At 38.4% G+C, this 15,360-nt stretch overlaps 1 protein-coding gene across 1 annotated transcript; it reads left to right on the forward strand.

The window, feature by feature from the left end:
* The first annotated feature begins 105 nt into the window (after positions 1 to 105).
* On the forward strand, positions 106 to 13,848 carry LOC140369253 (T-box transcription factor TBX21-like). Its single transcript, XM_072456527.1, has 6 exons — positions 106 to 820; positions 8,134 to 8,288; positions 9,181 to 9,302; positions 10,068 to 10,226; positions 11,481 to 11,542; positions 12,233 to 13,848. The coding sequence occupies exons 1-6, from the start codon at positions 270 to 272 to the stop codon at positions 13,017 to 13,019; spliced, it is 1,836 nt and encodes a 611-aa protein (XP_072312628.1). The 5' UTR covers positions 106 to 269; the 3' UTR covers positions 13,020 to 13,848.
* The last annotated feature ends 1,512 nt before the right edge of the window (positions 13,849 to 15,360 follow it).

Consider the following 15,360-nt stretch of genomic DNA (forward strand, 5'->3'; position numbering starts at 1 on the left):
ACCTCCAAAATATCACCACCACGCACAAATGTACATATCACTCAGTGGAAAATGTGTCGGACACACCACTGTATCAAAGCTCGGACAGAGTTAATAACAGCCGACATCAGGACACCGCGTGACACGGGGTCCAGTCTGAAGTGAACACTTTGAAGAGCGAGGCTGCCACAGTCGCGAGGTGTTTGTAGTGATACAAAGTGCTTCTCTGACTGTGTTTTGTTGGACGATAAACTTATGCCATTAGTGACAGAGGTAAGGCGAAGCAGCAAATGGGCGGCATAGGCGGGAACCTTTACCTCAGCATGTTGAATGGGACTGAAACACAAACTTTCGGGAAGAGTCCGGCTGAAATTCATCTGCACCGCGGCCGGAAGGACATAAGCGAATTCAAGATGGGCATCCAGGAGCCCCACTTTTACTACACGGACGGAGTGCAAGGCGGACAGGACGCGTTGACTTTGCCCTTTCACCCAGAACAAACTGTGGGTGGCTACGGGGGGCAGCCCACCCGTTTTTACGCTCAGTCCCTCAGTAGCTGTCCATATGGAGAGGTGCGGAGAAGCGGCATAACGGGACACGCGCAGGGATACATCCCGGCTCCGACCCCGGGAGATGGGTTTTCAGCAGGGGGCAAAGATGTGTACCACCCGTCTTCTCCTGAATACTCCACGAGCTTCCAGCACGGCTTCCAACGGCCGCCGCTGTACCCGCTGCCCGGGCTGCAGGTCTGCGGGAAGACGCAGGCGCTGCTCAATAACTACCCGCTATGGGCCAAGTTCCACAAGTTTCAGACCGAAATGATCATCACCAAACAGGGCAGGTAAGAGACAAGAGCCACGGTCTGAGCTGCTAACTCCACTTTTACAAAGAGCTGTGTGTCATATTGATACTTTCCAAAAGAGCAGGTCACATGCATTATTGATAAGAGTAACGGATTCTTTAAAGTTCCGACGAATGTAAAATTTGCTTAATTAAACTAAAGTAATTAAGTAAACTGTTCTAAAAACTTCTGCAAAGTTTGCATTTGCTAGGCTATCTTCATTAACTTGATCAACAGTGAGACTTGAAATTTAAATAGACAATATTGAAAATATTTAGTTTTGAATTCCTAATTATAGCATATGATTATCACATTAATCCCTTATTTTGCTTTGCCGTGTGAATATCCGCACGAGGAAAAAACTGTTGTTTAGCACTGATGAAGTTTCTTACAATCAAATGTGAATACGGTAAAAAAAAAAAAAAGAAGGAAAAAAAAGACAGGCCTAAACAAGTATGAGTTTCTCAAAACCCTTGCTTCAGACGGAGAAACTGTTTGACGCCTCTGCTTGACCTCCACATTCACCTCTCCCCTCCAACAGCCAGGATTCAGGAACAAGATTCAGACAGATACAAAGACAAAATATGGGACCTTTGCCATTTCACGTGTCGCCAAATAATAAAAAAAATAATAACAACAATAATAATACAATCAATTTAATATTTGGAATTAACCCTGCCAAATCAAGTTGTCCCCAAAAAGTGGAGTCCGTTTTATCTTAACATTTTAAGAAGGAATAAATGGTCTTCTAAACGTTTTCAAATAATCTGGACAAAGAGGAATATCTAAATATAATCTTTGTGGTAAACAAATTGCAGCCAATTTAGTTTAGATTTATATTTATAATATACCCATAGCCCATTTTTCTGTGACAGTCATAATTTCCCCAAACACAACCGCGCTATTTCAAAACGTCACTTAACCTTTTCATCTAAAAATAGATTTTGCTCTTGTGTAAAAGACTTCGGATCTCAATGCCACATGATTAAGTATTGATAAGACCATGGGTCTCGCTGCGCACCTCCAGAGGATGAGGAGTTGAGAGGAAGAGGAAAGAGACGCCGCTGCCGGGCCCTGCGCGCGTGGGTCACTGCGCTTTACGCCCGCGCCACGTCGATGGGGATTAATTCACTAATACGACACACTTGAGTTTGACAGACGGTTTCAGGCGATAGGTTTTCTCATGTTTCGGATCTGTGCACAACATACATGCTGCTGTCACATTATAGGACACTGATATAGCCACTGACACGACTTGACTTTCAACTTGCCTAAAAACGCCAATGTTTGGATAAGAAAAGACAAAAACACTTTTTCGCGCACAGTGCGTAAATTGTTTGTATTGGACAATTGACTTTAAGAATCATATCAGACGAATTATCCGTGAGTGGCTTCAACTTTTTTAGTTTAGTGTGACTCTAGTGAAGGCTATGCTTTTGCACAAACGCGTTTTTATGAACAATAGTGTTTGTAAAAGTGTCACATGCCAAAATGTCTTCCGGTGATGTCAAAAGCGTGCAGAAGTGTCATCCTTCCACCTGCAAAAATAATCAAAACCACAAACTCGAACTTTGTTAGAAAGAGAACAACTATATAAACGGGGAAAATATGTTTCTATTTTCAGTGGTTTTACTTTAAGACTGAGGATCAGGAATCTTAATCAAAAACCTGGTCTGACAGAAATGGAGAAACTCCAGGGTCAAGCAGCAGTGAGTCCTTAGCCAGGCTGAGGTGAAACACCTTTGAAGTAAAGGCTACTCTCTTTTTTTCTTTTCTGAAGCTGCACCGACAGCAGAGGATGGTGCACTGCCTGTCAGATCTCTCAGATGTTTGCGCTTACCACACCTGAGCTTTGAACTCTAGGGCCGAGTAAACCAGACAGAGGAGAAAACCATAGCCCCATCTGCACTTCTCAGACATACACAGTGCCCTCAGACCTGCAGACAGAAAGACATTTTAAGCTAATATAAGTGTCAAGTAACAAGGTTCATGGGTGGGAAGAGTCTAGGCGGAAGTATAAACAGTAATACACATAAGAAATATATATATATATATATATATATATATATATATATATATATATACATATATATATATATGTTTTTTTTAAATTGTAAAATCAGAAACTTGCTGTTTTTAAGGATTACAATGCTCCATTTGACTGCTTCGTTGACTAATTTCACTGAGAGAAATGTGATGTTTTTTGAAATGGGCGCAATTTACATATGCATTAAGCACAGTATAATTACTACAGGAAAACAGGAACAAAGAAATTGTCTAATAACGAGGTTATTTCCAGAGATGTATCCAAGAGTCATAGAGAGATTAGAGTAGGTGGTCCATAAACCCACTACATAAAACTAAACTTGTGACATTTAGAAAGTGTAATTGAAGAAAAGATTAAATATTTTGTCTTTTGAATTTGTGTATTATGAAAGCAGAACTACGACTATTTTAAATGTTTTGACATATGACTTCCTGCTCAGCTGCTAATGAGTAGTTTTCACAGAAGTATCATCACCTTTGACCACAGTGTTTCCTCTTATCATCTAAATTATATACATTTTTACAGTTTTACCTTTCTTTAAGATTAAGTTGGAACAATGTCGAGCAAAGGTCTATCTAAAGCAAATAAATGACAAATTAGTTGTAAATAATTTTAAAGAAAAAGGCGGGGGGGAACAAGTTTTTGTACCAATGTGATATTTTGTTTACCATTTTGGGATATGAGCGCTTTGTGCTTTAATGGAAAGAGTGTTTACCCTGAAATTAGACCATATCTAGACACTATAATTATTTTATTTTGCGTTTATGTTGATCTCGTGTGGGTGCATGAAATGCCCGGGATGTCATGGAGCAGCTGTGGAGTGGCATGTCTTGTTCAGGATGTTCAGGGAGAAACTGGGGCAAAAACTGGACTTGTACTCCTGTCTGTCCCGATCACTGGTCACTCATGTTGAAGACCCCACTCCTCCCCCACGCCACGCATCTGATTTTGATATTTTAAATGTCACCACCTCTGTCTTTCTCAGAATGACAAAACCCTCCGATAATAAATTATATTTCTTCAGTATTTTGCTTGGAAAAGGTTACAATATTGGTTCACCATAGCCATACATACAAACTGTGCACTAAATATCGATTCATGGTCTTCCATTTTCATGCAAAGATATGTCAGTAAAACAACTTAATGTTAGAATTAACTCACTTCCCCACAATAAGCTGCAAAATATTGGACTAAAACTTTAAGTGTCTCAAATGTATTAAAAATTAATTAAAACAGATAATATTGCTATGAATTACAACATAAATCTAAATAATAAATACATGCTATAGGTTTTATTTTATCAGATCAAATGGGACAAGTACTTACAATTCAAAATTTCAACAATTTCAAGTTCCTTTCAGTCGTTAAATTGAGTTTCTTAATTACATGACTCCGAATACTTTACTACATTTGGCGAACGTTTATTAGTATCAAAGACTGTAGGAGTAAACCTACACTGCAGATCTTAATCTTTTTTTTTTCATATCTTGCAATCCCTGTATATCAACCTTCTTTGTTTGTTCTGTCCTGAGCTCGTTTGTTTGTGGCTGCATTTCTCACATTTATAAAGTGTCAAACAGTTTTTGCGCTACTGTACTTCTGCACTGCTCCACCACTTAAACCACTGCACTGCTTGTATCTGCACGCTATGGCGTGTTGGCTCAGACGAAATGAGCCACCCACACATGCAAATACAACCCTTGTGTTTTGTTTGATTTCAACTCAAATAAGTTATGATTTCTTCTAAAAGCTCCTACTATGATCAGTAGATCTTGGTCTGATAAACAGCGATTGGTTCAACATTTCCATCCATAAGAGTAGGTGTGTCTGCCCAACTTCGCCTGGCCCAGTTTCTGCTTTCACTTGTATTAGTGCTGGAAGAGGAGCCTTTTCACCTGTTCTTTGCGAGCCACTAAAGAGCTGCAGCCATGCTTGTGTTTCACTACGAGAACTATGATTGATTGTAAAACAGGGCTCTCCATGTAGCCAAAAGACCCAACTGGGAACACTCTGTGCGGTTTGTCTTACTGTGGGAATAGAGACGTGGAAACTCAATATAAAGCTGGATTCAAACACAAGCTGCCAACAGGACATTTGTGCGGATAAACTCATGTGTGATCATAATGTAGTACTGTATCCAAAACAAGTGTTCGCTTTTCAGTTTTTTTTGTCGTATGGCATCACCATTGCATCTGCCTCAGAGTCTTTCTCATTTTGATTTGGCATGTTATATAGGTTTGTAAGTATGTCAAGTTTATTTGGTTAATGGATAATTGTGATTATTCAGGTCACAATATAATTGTAAGAACTAAAAATAAATAATTGTGACCATTTTAGAAGCAAAATTTAAGTTTTTTTTTTCCTTTAATCTATAGTATAGTCAAAAAAATACATCGAAACAATGCTTTTTTTGTCACATCAACTATTTTGTAGTTCAGAAAGTTTGATTTTGCAAAGCTGGTCATATTGGTCACAGGGAAATTTGTATTTTCTTACATCTCTGTACATTAGTGTGTACGAATTGAAATGAAAGAACTTTATTTTGCTTACGTTTTTTTGTCCTTCCTTATTACATTGCGACCTGAATTATCACGACTATCAATTAGCCAAATAACCCTGACATCAGTAATAAGGTGTGAAAGAAAATTAAACATTTTTATAACTATCTCTGTAAAAAATTTAAAACATTAGAAGCACTGACAAACTCTTACATTCTGCGTACAAAATTATCATTCCAGTATATTTGTATCATCATTCCGTAACTATATGAGTCACATAATGAAGTAAAAACGGACATTCCCTGCAGGTGTCGGCGTGTTAGCCTCAGCTGTAGCCTCCGACTCTTCCCTTTACACACCTCAGTAGCTTTACACCACTAAATGACCAACAAGCTTCAGGGAGAACCACTGAATATAAATTAGATTCATTTTGGTGGACACAAATGGGAGCTTTAGGCACATAGCTAAACATTTATTTAACCCTATTTTGTCCAGGGGCATCATACATTTATTGCCAAATGTCTTTGTTTTAACCCTCCTTTAATATCATAATTAATATCAACTTTGCTAAGATTTTCCAAGTTTGAGCCAACGATCTGGCAATCTTTTTGTGTGGTAGATATTTAGTGCTGTATACCATTTGCTACTAAATAAAAACAATAAAAAAAATATGTTGCTCGCTCCAGCCTTTGTTCGATAGTCAATAAGTTGCAAATATGCATTTCATAGTCTACTGTATGCATTGCTCTTGCGTGGTTTTCTCTGTATGGTTTATGTTGTGATGTAAAGTAACTATTACTGAATGAGTATTGGTTGCGCCACATGACCAAAGTTTCCAGTCAAATGCCTCGTAGCCTCAGGAGCTGTTTGGTTCAAACAGGCGGGTCAGAAGCTAAATGTGTTGGCCTTGTTCATTATTGCTCATATAGATCTAGAGTGCAAGTTCATTTGATTGTAAAAAATGTATCTGTATTTCTGTACGCTTTACAAACCCTTTGATATTGCATATTTAGTCATAATGTACTGGAAAATAATTATTCTTAAAGTGTGATACTTGTACACCAATTGCATTAAAGTAAGTAAACCAGGACTTGATCTGAACTAGACCAGGACTAGAACTGTTCCAAACCAAGACTGTTTAGTGTTTGATTCAGCATGCTATATAATAGTACACTGGATTAAAACTTTGCTTGTGGTATCTCACACGGTTAAAAAGAGACTCAAAATAGGGAATTTTAAGAAGATATTTCATGATAAAGCACATTAGAGATGCAAAGCTGCAAAATTGTAATACTAATTGAAGTTTTATTTATGGCAATTTACATAACAAAATCTCCTGAACCAACATTGCATTTGCTGATACAGCATGCCTTCCGTACACAATCAGTTTTGCATTTGTTTCTTTGTACAGATCTATGGTCTCTGTCTCTGTCTCTGTTGAACTCTGAGCCACCCAGCTTGGCTCCAGGGGGACGTCCTGAACTCTCTGTTACCCCTTCTCACTGAAGGCGTCTGTGATCAAAATAAGTCCAACATGTAACGTCCCAATCAGGACACACTGCCGGGACATCTTTTATTAAGAGCAGCATTAAATATTCACCTGCTCTCGCGCCCTGTCACCCTGCCCCCAACATCACCGCCTTAATACTCCACTGTGCATCATGAAAGGCTCAGCAGAGTCTCAGCAAATCAATAATATCTATTTGCCCTATATAATAGCATAATATATATATATATATATATATATATATATATATATATATATATATATATATATATATATATTCATTTGTATTAACTTCCTCACCCTCCGCGGGCAGTCTCTATTTATCCCCCTTCAAAGCTCGGGTCCTCGAATCCTTCCTAGCACTGCACATTTATGAACCAAGATGTCTGATGATTTTCCTCCAGTTTGGGGGTCACTGCCCCAATTGCTCCAATAACCATGGGCACCACGTCAACCACCACGGCTTTCCTCTGCTGTTTATCCACCATCACAATGTCTGGTTAGTTCGCCATTACTATTCGGTCTGTCTGTATCTGGAAGTCCCAGAGGACCTTGGCTCCGTCTTTCTCCACCACCTTTGGAGGTGTTTCCCACTTTGTCCTTGGGTCTCCAGCTCGTACTCTGCACAGATGTTTCCGTACACTATCCCAGCCACTTGGTTATGGCGCTCCATGTATGCTTTCCCTGCCAGCATCTTACACCCTGCAGTTATGTGCAGGATTGTCTCAGGGCCCCCTTTGCACAGCCTACACCTTGGGTCTGGGAGGTAGATATGTGCCTCTATTCTCTGGTGCCCAGGGCCTGTTCATGTGCAGCCATGATGAGGGCCTCTGTGCTGTCCCGCTCTAGCCATCGGTAGGATCTCTTGATATCAGCCACTTCAGTGATGCTATACTGTTATCACAAATTACTGTTTCTTCTTGTTTTGTCAAAATTTCAGCTATCTTAGTGGTGGATATATTATGTGAAAATCTGTAATATAGCATATGTGCATAAGTGTTTAGATTTTGAGCATTTCCTTCTCAAATTTTATTTACGTAAATTCCCTGATAATACCTGTACATGTTATGCAATGAAATGTTCACTCATGAATCATGAATCTATACAGTTAAATCAAATCTTAGCTTTATAAGCCCAAGTAAAAAAATACTATGATACAGTATTATTTAGAAAGTTTCTCATTTACCCCACATATGTTCAAAATGTTTATTCCATATGAATTATGTAAAAGATTGACTTGAGTGCTTGTTTCTTTTTGCAGGAGGATGTTTCCGTTCTTGAGCTTCAACATAAGCTCCCTCGACCCTTCCGCTCATTATAACGTCTATGTGGATGTGGTTCTGGCCGATCAGCACCACTGGAGGTACCAGGGAGGAAAGTGGGTCCAGTGCGGAAAGGCAGAGGGCAACATGCCAGGTACAGATCATTTAATATATAAATATATTGGTACAAATGTCCAAATATGAGGCTAATATATCTTTATGAAAGTAGAGGTAACAATTTAACAAAAAAATGTATGGGTGAAAGTAAAAAGTGTGTTATGTTATCGAGATAATAATAATAATTGAAGGGGCTAGGCTCATTTGAATATTTAGAGCAATACACAAGGAAAACACTTTTTAAATGTTTTTTTCCCCTACCCTGTAACCACAGATATCTCAATTTTAAGTTTAGAATTAAAAACACATACATTCTAAACTAACCATGTATCAGTCAAATTTTCATTTTTATTTTTTTTCTCTAAGTACGCATTTGTTCCCCTTTTCACACATTCACCATGATCTGGTTAACCAAAACACACAAATTTACTCAGATTTTTTTATCAACATTTCAGCAAATGAAATTAAAAGAGAGCGAGCGAACGAGAGTGAGGTGTCATCACGCTTTTCAGGTGTTTGAGGAAACTGTGGTAAAGCAAAATCACAATTACACCTAATGGTACAGTTATGCTCTGAAGGGATTTAAATAGGCACTGGGTTACAAGGTCACTGTCATGTCAGACACATTTTGGACTGTATAGCCTATAATAGCACTGTGTACAGAAATGTGCACATTAAGCATAAATTGTGTCAAAAATATTTTTATTTTGGTATTACTTTATCATACATTTATTTTCACCAGTTTATTGCATATAGAAAAAAACAATTATAACTATTACTAAAGTTTTGTAACAGATCTAACATACCAAGTTAAAAGTGGAGTACTAATACATCAAGATAGTGTGTTTTTGGCATCCATAGTCATTGAAAATTATTATAAATTTTACTCTTTCTTAACGTGAATGTTGCTCGTATTGTTGTTGTCACAGGAAACCGGACGTACATGCACCCGGACTCTCCCAACACTGGAGCTCACTGGATGAGACAGGAAGTGTCCTTCAGCAAACTCAAGCTCACCAACAACAAGGGCAGCACCAACAATGTGGCACAGGTAATAGAGAGAAGTAGAGATATCGATGGATAAAGAGATAGATATAGATAAAGATAGATATAGATAAAGATGTAGTTGTAGTTGTAGATATAGATATAGATATAGATATAGATATAGATAAAGATATAGATATAGATATAGATATAGCTACAGGGACAGTTTAAATCTTTGGGCCAGGCAACAACCATATCAGTACAGTAATTTTATGAAATAAAGAATAATACAGTTTATTAAAAACAAAAACAGTACATTTCTGTCAGAGGGAGGACCTTGGTATTATTTCAATATATTTAGTTGTGCTATTGATACTAGTGTGTGTGGGTCTAAATAATAATGAAATGTAGAGCTTACAATGTTTACAATAATGCTTACAATACTATGAATGACATTAAACAGTTAATCTAAGATATTGTTATAGTTGTTATTAACCTTGGTTTACTCATTCACTCATGCAGCATTGGTCATTATATAATTTTTATATCCCTTTAAAAGTGCAGTATATAACTTTTCTGCTTGTCTATGGAAATGCCATTTCCTTCACCTGAAATGTTCCACTGTATGGCATTAAACGTATCTCCATGGGGACGATCAGAATGGATGTTTATGAAGGTATTTTGCAACCTTAAAAACACCTGTAATTGAATAAATACAAATTGTGGAAGATTTAAGGCAAAGTAACATAGTGCACCTTTAACTCCACACAAATAAACCTGCACCTGTGATTTTGAATATGTTTTTAATCTGACGTCGCTCCTTGTCCTGTAGATGGTCGTGTTGCAGTCGCTCCACAAGTACCAGCCTCGTCTGCACATCGTGGAGGTGAAGGATGACGGATCTGAGGACCTGTTCCTCTCCTCCAAGGCCCAAACTTTTGTGTTTCCTGAGACGCAGTTCATCGCTGTCACTGCTTACCAAAACGCAGATGTAAGTCACTGCAGCCACTCTTGGACAATGACTCTGGTTCCAACTTTTACAGCTTATTATAAATATTGTCAATATTGAAACTTGTATAAAAGTTGGACAATATTGCAAAGAAATAATATAGATATATTCGTAAAGCCTTCACGCCCCTTTTTATAACAGTTCATATACAATTATTTGCTTTAAATTGCTTTAAAATAGAATCAATCCTGCCTCTTCTGGGTGTTCCCACTTTACCATTATTGGCTAAGACCACCTGACACTCACTCGGAACATGACGGAGTGGGTGGGGAAATAGACACCATGTGTTTAAGAATATTATCTGTACACTAGGAACACACTTTACAATAATGGCGCCTTAATTAGCCAAAATAAAGCATGAACAAAGACTTAATTAGGGATGGTCCATACTGTCCTATAAGGTCTATGCGCCACAAAATCTTTAAAAAAATAAAAAGGCAAATCTTATGCACTAAAAACTATCGGTGCCAAATATCGTCAACATTTTCAATATTTGACCGATACCAGTACAACCAATAACCAATGTACCATCCCTGGACTTAATTCATAATGAACAAACACTTTTTAAGGATGATTCCGGCTTACTACTTAATGAAGGGGTCATGGTTAATTTGGTGTTAAGGAACAATCTTTCCTAATTTAATTTAATTTTCATTTTTGTGCATGAGAACACACATCCCTTACTGACGAACACTAATTTGTTTATTTTGACCCTAAAAAAAATGATTTTGTAAAATGTTTGCTCTTTTACAGTTTTACACAGGCTATGAAACTCTGTACAGTCTTTGCAACATATTTAAAAGCGTCTTAATATTTATATCTTGATAAGGCTAGAGTTCAATGATTCATGCTGTTGCTGTGTTAACATACAGAATGTGGTTAATGCATGATAGTGTCAATGATGCATAGAAACTTATTTAAATTTCTACTTTCCTTCGTCCGCTCGGCTATTAGGTCATTAGGTGTCACCTCGCCCTTAATGACCTAAGCTGTTTAAAAAATAACTTATAGATAGTGGCAAACATTGCGCCACCCATAAATCACAAATAACTGTATATATTTAAACCTAGACTCTAGTTTCAGATATGTGTGAATATAATTATAAAGTTCTGATGATAGCATAGTATGATCATTAATTATTACTTGCTGACCTCTCTTGTTTCTCTCTTTTTCCAATGCCTCCTCTGTGTCTGTGTCTGTGTCTGTCACTGCCCTCCTCCTTTTCCTACAACACAGATCACTCAGCTGAAAATAGACCATAACCCCTTTGCTAAAGGTTTCCGAGACAATTATGACACGTAAGTAAATTCAAATCATCAGTAGGTATTGTAGTTGTTGTTTTATGATAGGCTCTTGTTGCGTGCTCTTCTAATCACAGGAGAAAAGTGATTTGACATTTACAAAGAGACATTTTCTTTAGCACAATAATAGCAAATGCAGTGACCATAACAGCGCTGTAAAGCATAATCGCAGTGTCTATAATTAATTCAAACAGTAAATTATTAAAAAACTGATATATTTGAATGTTTTAATTACATATTTATTTAATGAATTGTTACTAATTAGTCATTTAGCATTACATAATTCTTCTTTGCCATTGTGTCTTGCCACCAGGCCTTACAGATAACATATTTTCAAGTACAATATATTGCTACGGTAAAACAAAACGCGGGATAATGATCCAATAATTAGTCACAGAAGTTACTATTTAACCCTCTATTGCTGAATATTAAATAAAAAATAACAAAAATCTCCCCACAGTTGCAAAGTAAATGTACACATGATAAACGTTGAGCCATAAAATATATAGTTTCAGCTGTCATTTAGTGAATGATAAGTCAGTATAGTCATTATTGTTGAATATTGTCTTGGGTGTAATTACTACTTTTCAAATCACCTGCATTGGTAGCCAGGTGTGATGAGCTACAAGATGTTTGATAGAAAGCTTTAGGTTTTCGCACAGGAAATAACACCTCCTCTCATTGCAGGTTATACGCCCCTCCCGACTCGGACCGCCTCACCCCTTCTCCCTGCGAAAACCAGCAGCTGTTGGCGGGCACCTGCTACCCTCCCCAGGGCTACCATCTCACGGATCAGTACATGAGCCCTATGCCACAGAGCCGCTTCTTCAGCCGGGACACTTTGGGTGGTATGGGTCAGCAGCCCAAAGACCCTTCCTCCTCTTCTAGCCCGGGACCTCACAGCCACTGGTACCAACCCCCAAACCGCCTTGACTTCACCTCCTCGTATGAAGGGGATTTTTCAAACAGTTTCTTCAAGCCCTTCCCATTGCAAACATCAGCGCACCACCCGCTCAGCTACTACACCGATCACACGTTTGGGGCAAGCAGCGTTTCTGTATCGAGCACCCCTACACCAGGCTGGGGTGCAAATCGACCCTCTCCACAGTTCTTAAGCCGTTCGAGTAAACCTCAAAGTTTAGGCTGGTTCAGACCAATATCATCCTCTTCCTCGTCGTCTTCTTCCTCGATATCGCCCGGAAACCCAAGACTTCACCCACCTTCCCTGATGGAGCCCCTCCCGCCGCCTTTGCAACAGGACAAGTCCAAAGACGGAGGTGTGGGGGAGGAGACGTGGCTCGAACCGGCTTCTGTCAAATCTGCAGACTCGGTGGACTCAGGTTTGTTTGAAAGCTCGGACAATAAGAAAAGAAGGGTGTCTCCGTATGCGTCCAGCACTGAAAACTCCCCACCGTCTCGCACTGGAGAGGACAACAACAGTGATGCAGACTATTATGGCTACTATGCACACTGAGGACCTATAAAATAAGTCTATTTTGGTGTCTAACTTTGACCTACATGTGCTCACTCGAGCCATACTTAAGTGCCATAGTCTTGCAGAATACAAGCCTGGCCAATCAGACTCATTCACTTTATTTGACAAGTAAAGTGATCTTTCCAAAGTTGAATCAGTTCCATGCTGATTTTATTGCAAACAATTAAATAGTTTAAATTTTGCTACTACTTTTGTGGCACGTGGTTTTGAAAATGTTGCTGTTTAATGTCTCTAAAAATAAATTTGCCATTTGTTAACCATAAATTCGTGAGACTATTTTGAATATAATTTGAGGACTGATCCAACAGCTGAGAAACCCTAATCGTTTCACATTTGTGGCTCTTAAATGGTTTTGTATGTAAAATTACGAATGTGCACTGGGTTGACTGGCTAGACCAACATATGCAACTCCACTGACTTTACCATCAAAAGTCTTTGTCAAAGTGTCAAAAGACTACATAAGTTTTCAAGATTGATGTCAGAGTCAGTTTACCAAAACAGACCAAGAAGAAGCGACTGGTCCTGCACCACTGTCCTAGAGGCACATAAACACCTCACCTGCCACTTTCCAAACGTGTACATTTAAAAAATATATATATTTATATATCTGAGCCTGACAGCCGCCCTGGGGAAATTGTCTCTTCATGCATCAACATTTCTGTCTGCGTTTTTTCCTTTTTCCTTGTCAGTTGATTTCACCCAAAACCATTCGCACTTATTCAGCACTGACAACCACAATATGTTGGCGTTCATTTCCCCTCATTATTTTGCAGCAGTAGTGATACATTTCATAAAACTCCACAGCGCTGGGCTAAAGCAAGATGACGCCCACTAGTGGCGAGACATTATGTACCTGTATTAATCTCATGAATTTATAACGTTTCCTTTTAATAGAAGAGACTATGGTGGCCCCTCATTATCTAATAACCTGGGTTAAACACTGGAATAACAAAATCACACTTGTTACGCACGTTAAAAAAGAAAGAAAAAACAACCTCCTACATATGAAATACTCCATAATATCCATAATATTCTCCACAAATTCTTTGAGGGAAATTTACTGATATAAAGCACATTTGTACCGCCATAGTCCGAATAAAAATTACAGGAAATGCTGAATTATATTGACAATATTAATAATTATGTCCCCAGTAAGAATATAGAAAAAACACCAACAATACATCAGATTTTTTAATGGCTATTGCTCACATTTGGCACTGTCAAGTTGTGCTTTTTAACACTCACTACTGAAAACTCACACTTGGCTGACTTTAATATGTTAAATAGTTGTCCTTTGCAGTAGTTTATTTGGGGGTTTTCTGGCAAATTTGTATCTCCAGTTATGTCAGAATAACAGTTTCAGTTAGGTGATCTAAGGTACACCATTGCCCCCATAAAGAAACGTGTCCTCTGCATTTGACCCATCCTTGATTAAAGTGTAGCATATGTGACAGCAGCAGGTGAGGTGTTAAAGTGGGTCATTCAAAAGGGGCTGCATTTGTAGGTAAATAAACAGGACAGTGCCGCCTTCACTGCAGAGAAACAGGAAGCTCAGAGTGACCAGGTGTCTCCCCCATTGACTCCATCATGACGTGACACAAGTCGGTCCTGATCAGAGAACTGGCCCTCACCCGCTGCAGGTGCAAAAACTGCCCCCGACATCACTGGGGGAAGATAGTCACCATAACTGTGTGAGGTAAAAGATGTTTTTATGTGTTTAGATGCCACAAACTACAACGTGCGCGCGCACACACACACACACACACATCATGATTCAAATTGTCAAATTGAATTATGTGGACAATCAGTCAAGACAATCAACCTCAAGTGTGCACTGAAAAAAATACATTATTTTTTCCTTCAATAAAGTCCAAATGTTTTTATATTGACCCCCCTCCCATTTCAAAAAACAACTACATATTGTTTGGCATTTAAATGCTGAGAATGGTGGTGTAAGTGGACCCATGTGTAAGTTATGTATTATGTATCCGAGATAACTCAGAAGAATCTGAGGGCCATGTAAATATATTGCAATTGAACAAAATGAAGAGTTAGAGGTAAAATTGCACTGATTATTGGATAATTGCGTAGGGTGGGTTGTGGATCAACACTGATGCTGATTTTTACATGATAAATGTCTGACCCCTGCTGGCTAGCTCTAGTATTACAACAAATTATACCTTCATTGTGATATAGTAGAAAAAGCTTCAGTTGTAGTCATCTGGACTCAGTTTTAAAAATTAGACGTTTCGACTCTCATCCAAGAGTCATTGTCAATAAAAGAATTTAGATCGAGAACTCCGATATTAATACTGTTCTG

This window comes from Eucyclogobius newberryi, unplaced genomic scaffold, assembly GCF_026437365.1.
Source record: "Eucyclogobius newberryi isolate DKJ021-1_F unplaced genomic scaffold, fEucNew1.0.hap1 SCAF_20, whole genome shotgun sequence".
Lineage (NCBI taxonomy): Eukaryota > Metazoa > Chordata > Actinopteri > Gobiiformes > Gobiidae > Eucyclogobius > Eucyclogobius newberryi.

Bases quoted from the DNA above. Each gene is read 5' to 3' on its own strand.
- LOC140369253 (XM_072456527.1), top strand. From the start codon at position 270: ATGGGCGGCATAGGCGGGAACCTTTACCTCAGCATGTTGAATGGGACT. The intron at 9,303-10,067 runs GTAATAGAGAGA...CTTGTCCTGTAG, and splicing joins GCACCAACAATGTGGCACAG to ATGGTCGTGTTGCAGTCGCT. The intron at 10,227-11,480 runs GTAAGTCACTGC...CCTACAACACAG, and splicing joins CTGCTTACCAAAACGCAGAT to ATCACTCAGCTGAAAATAGA.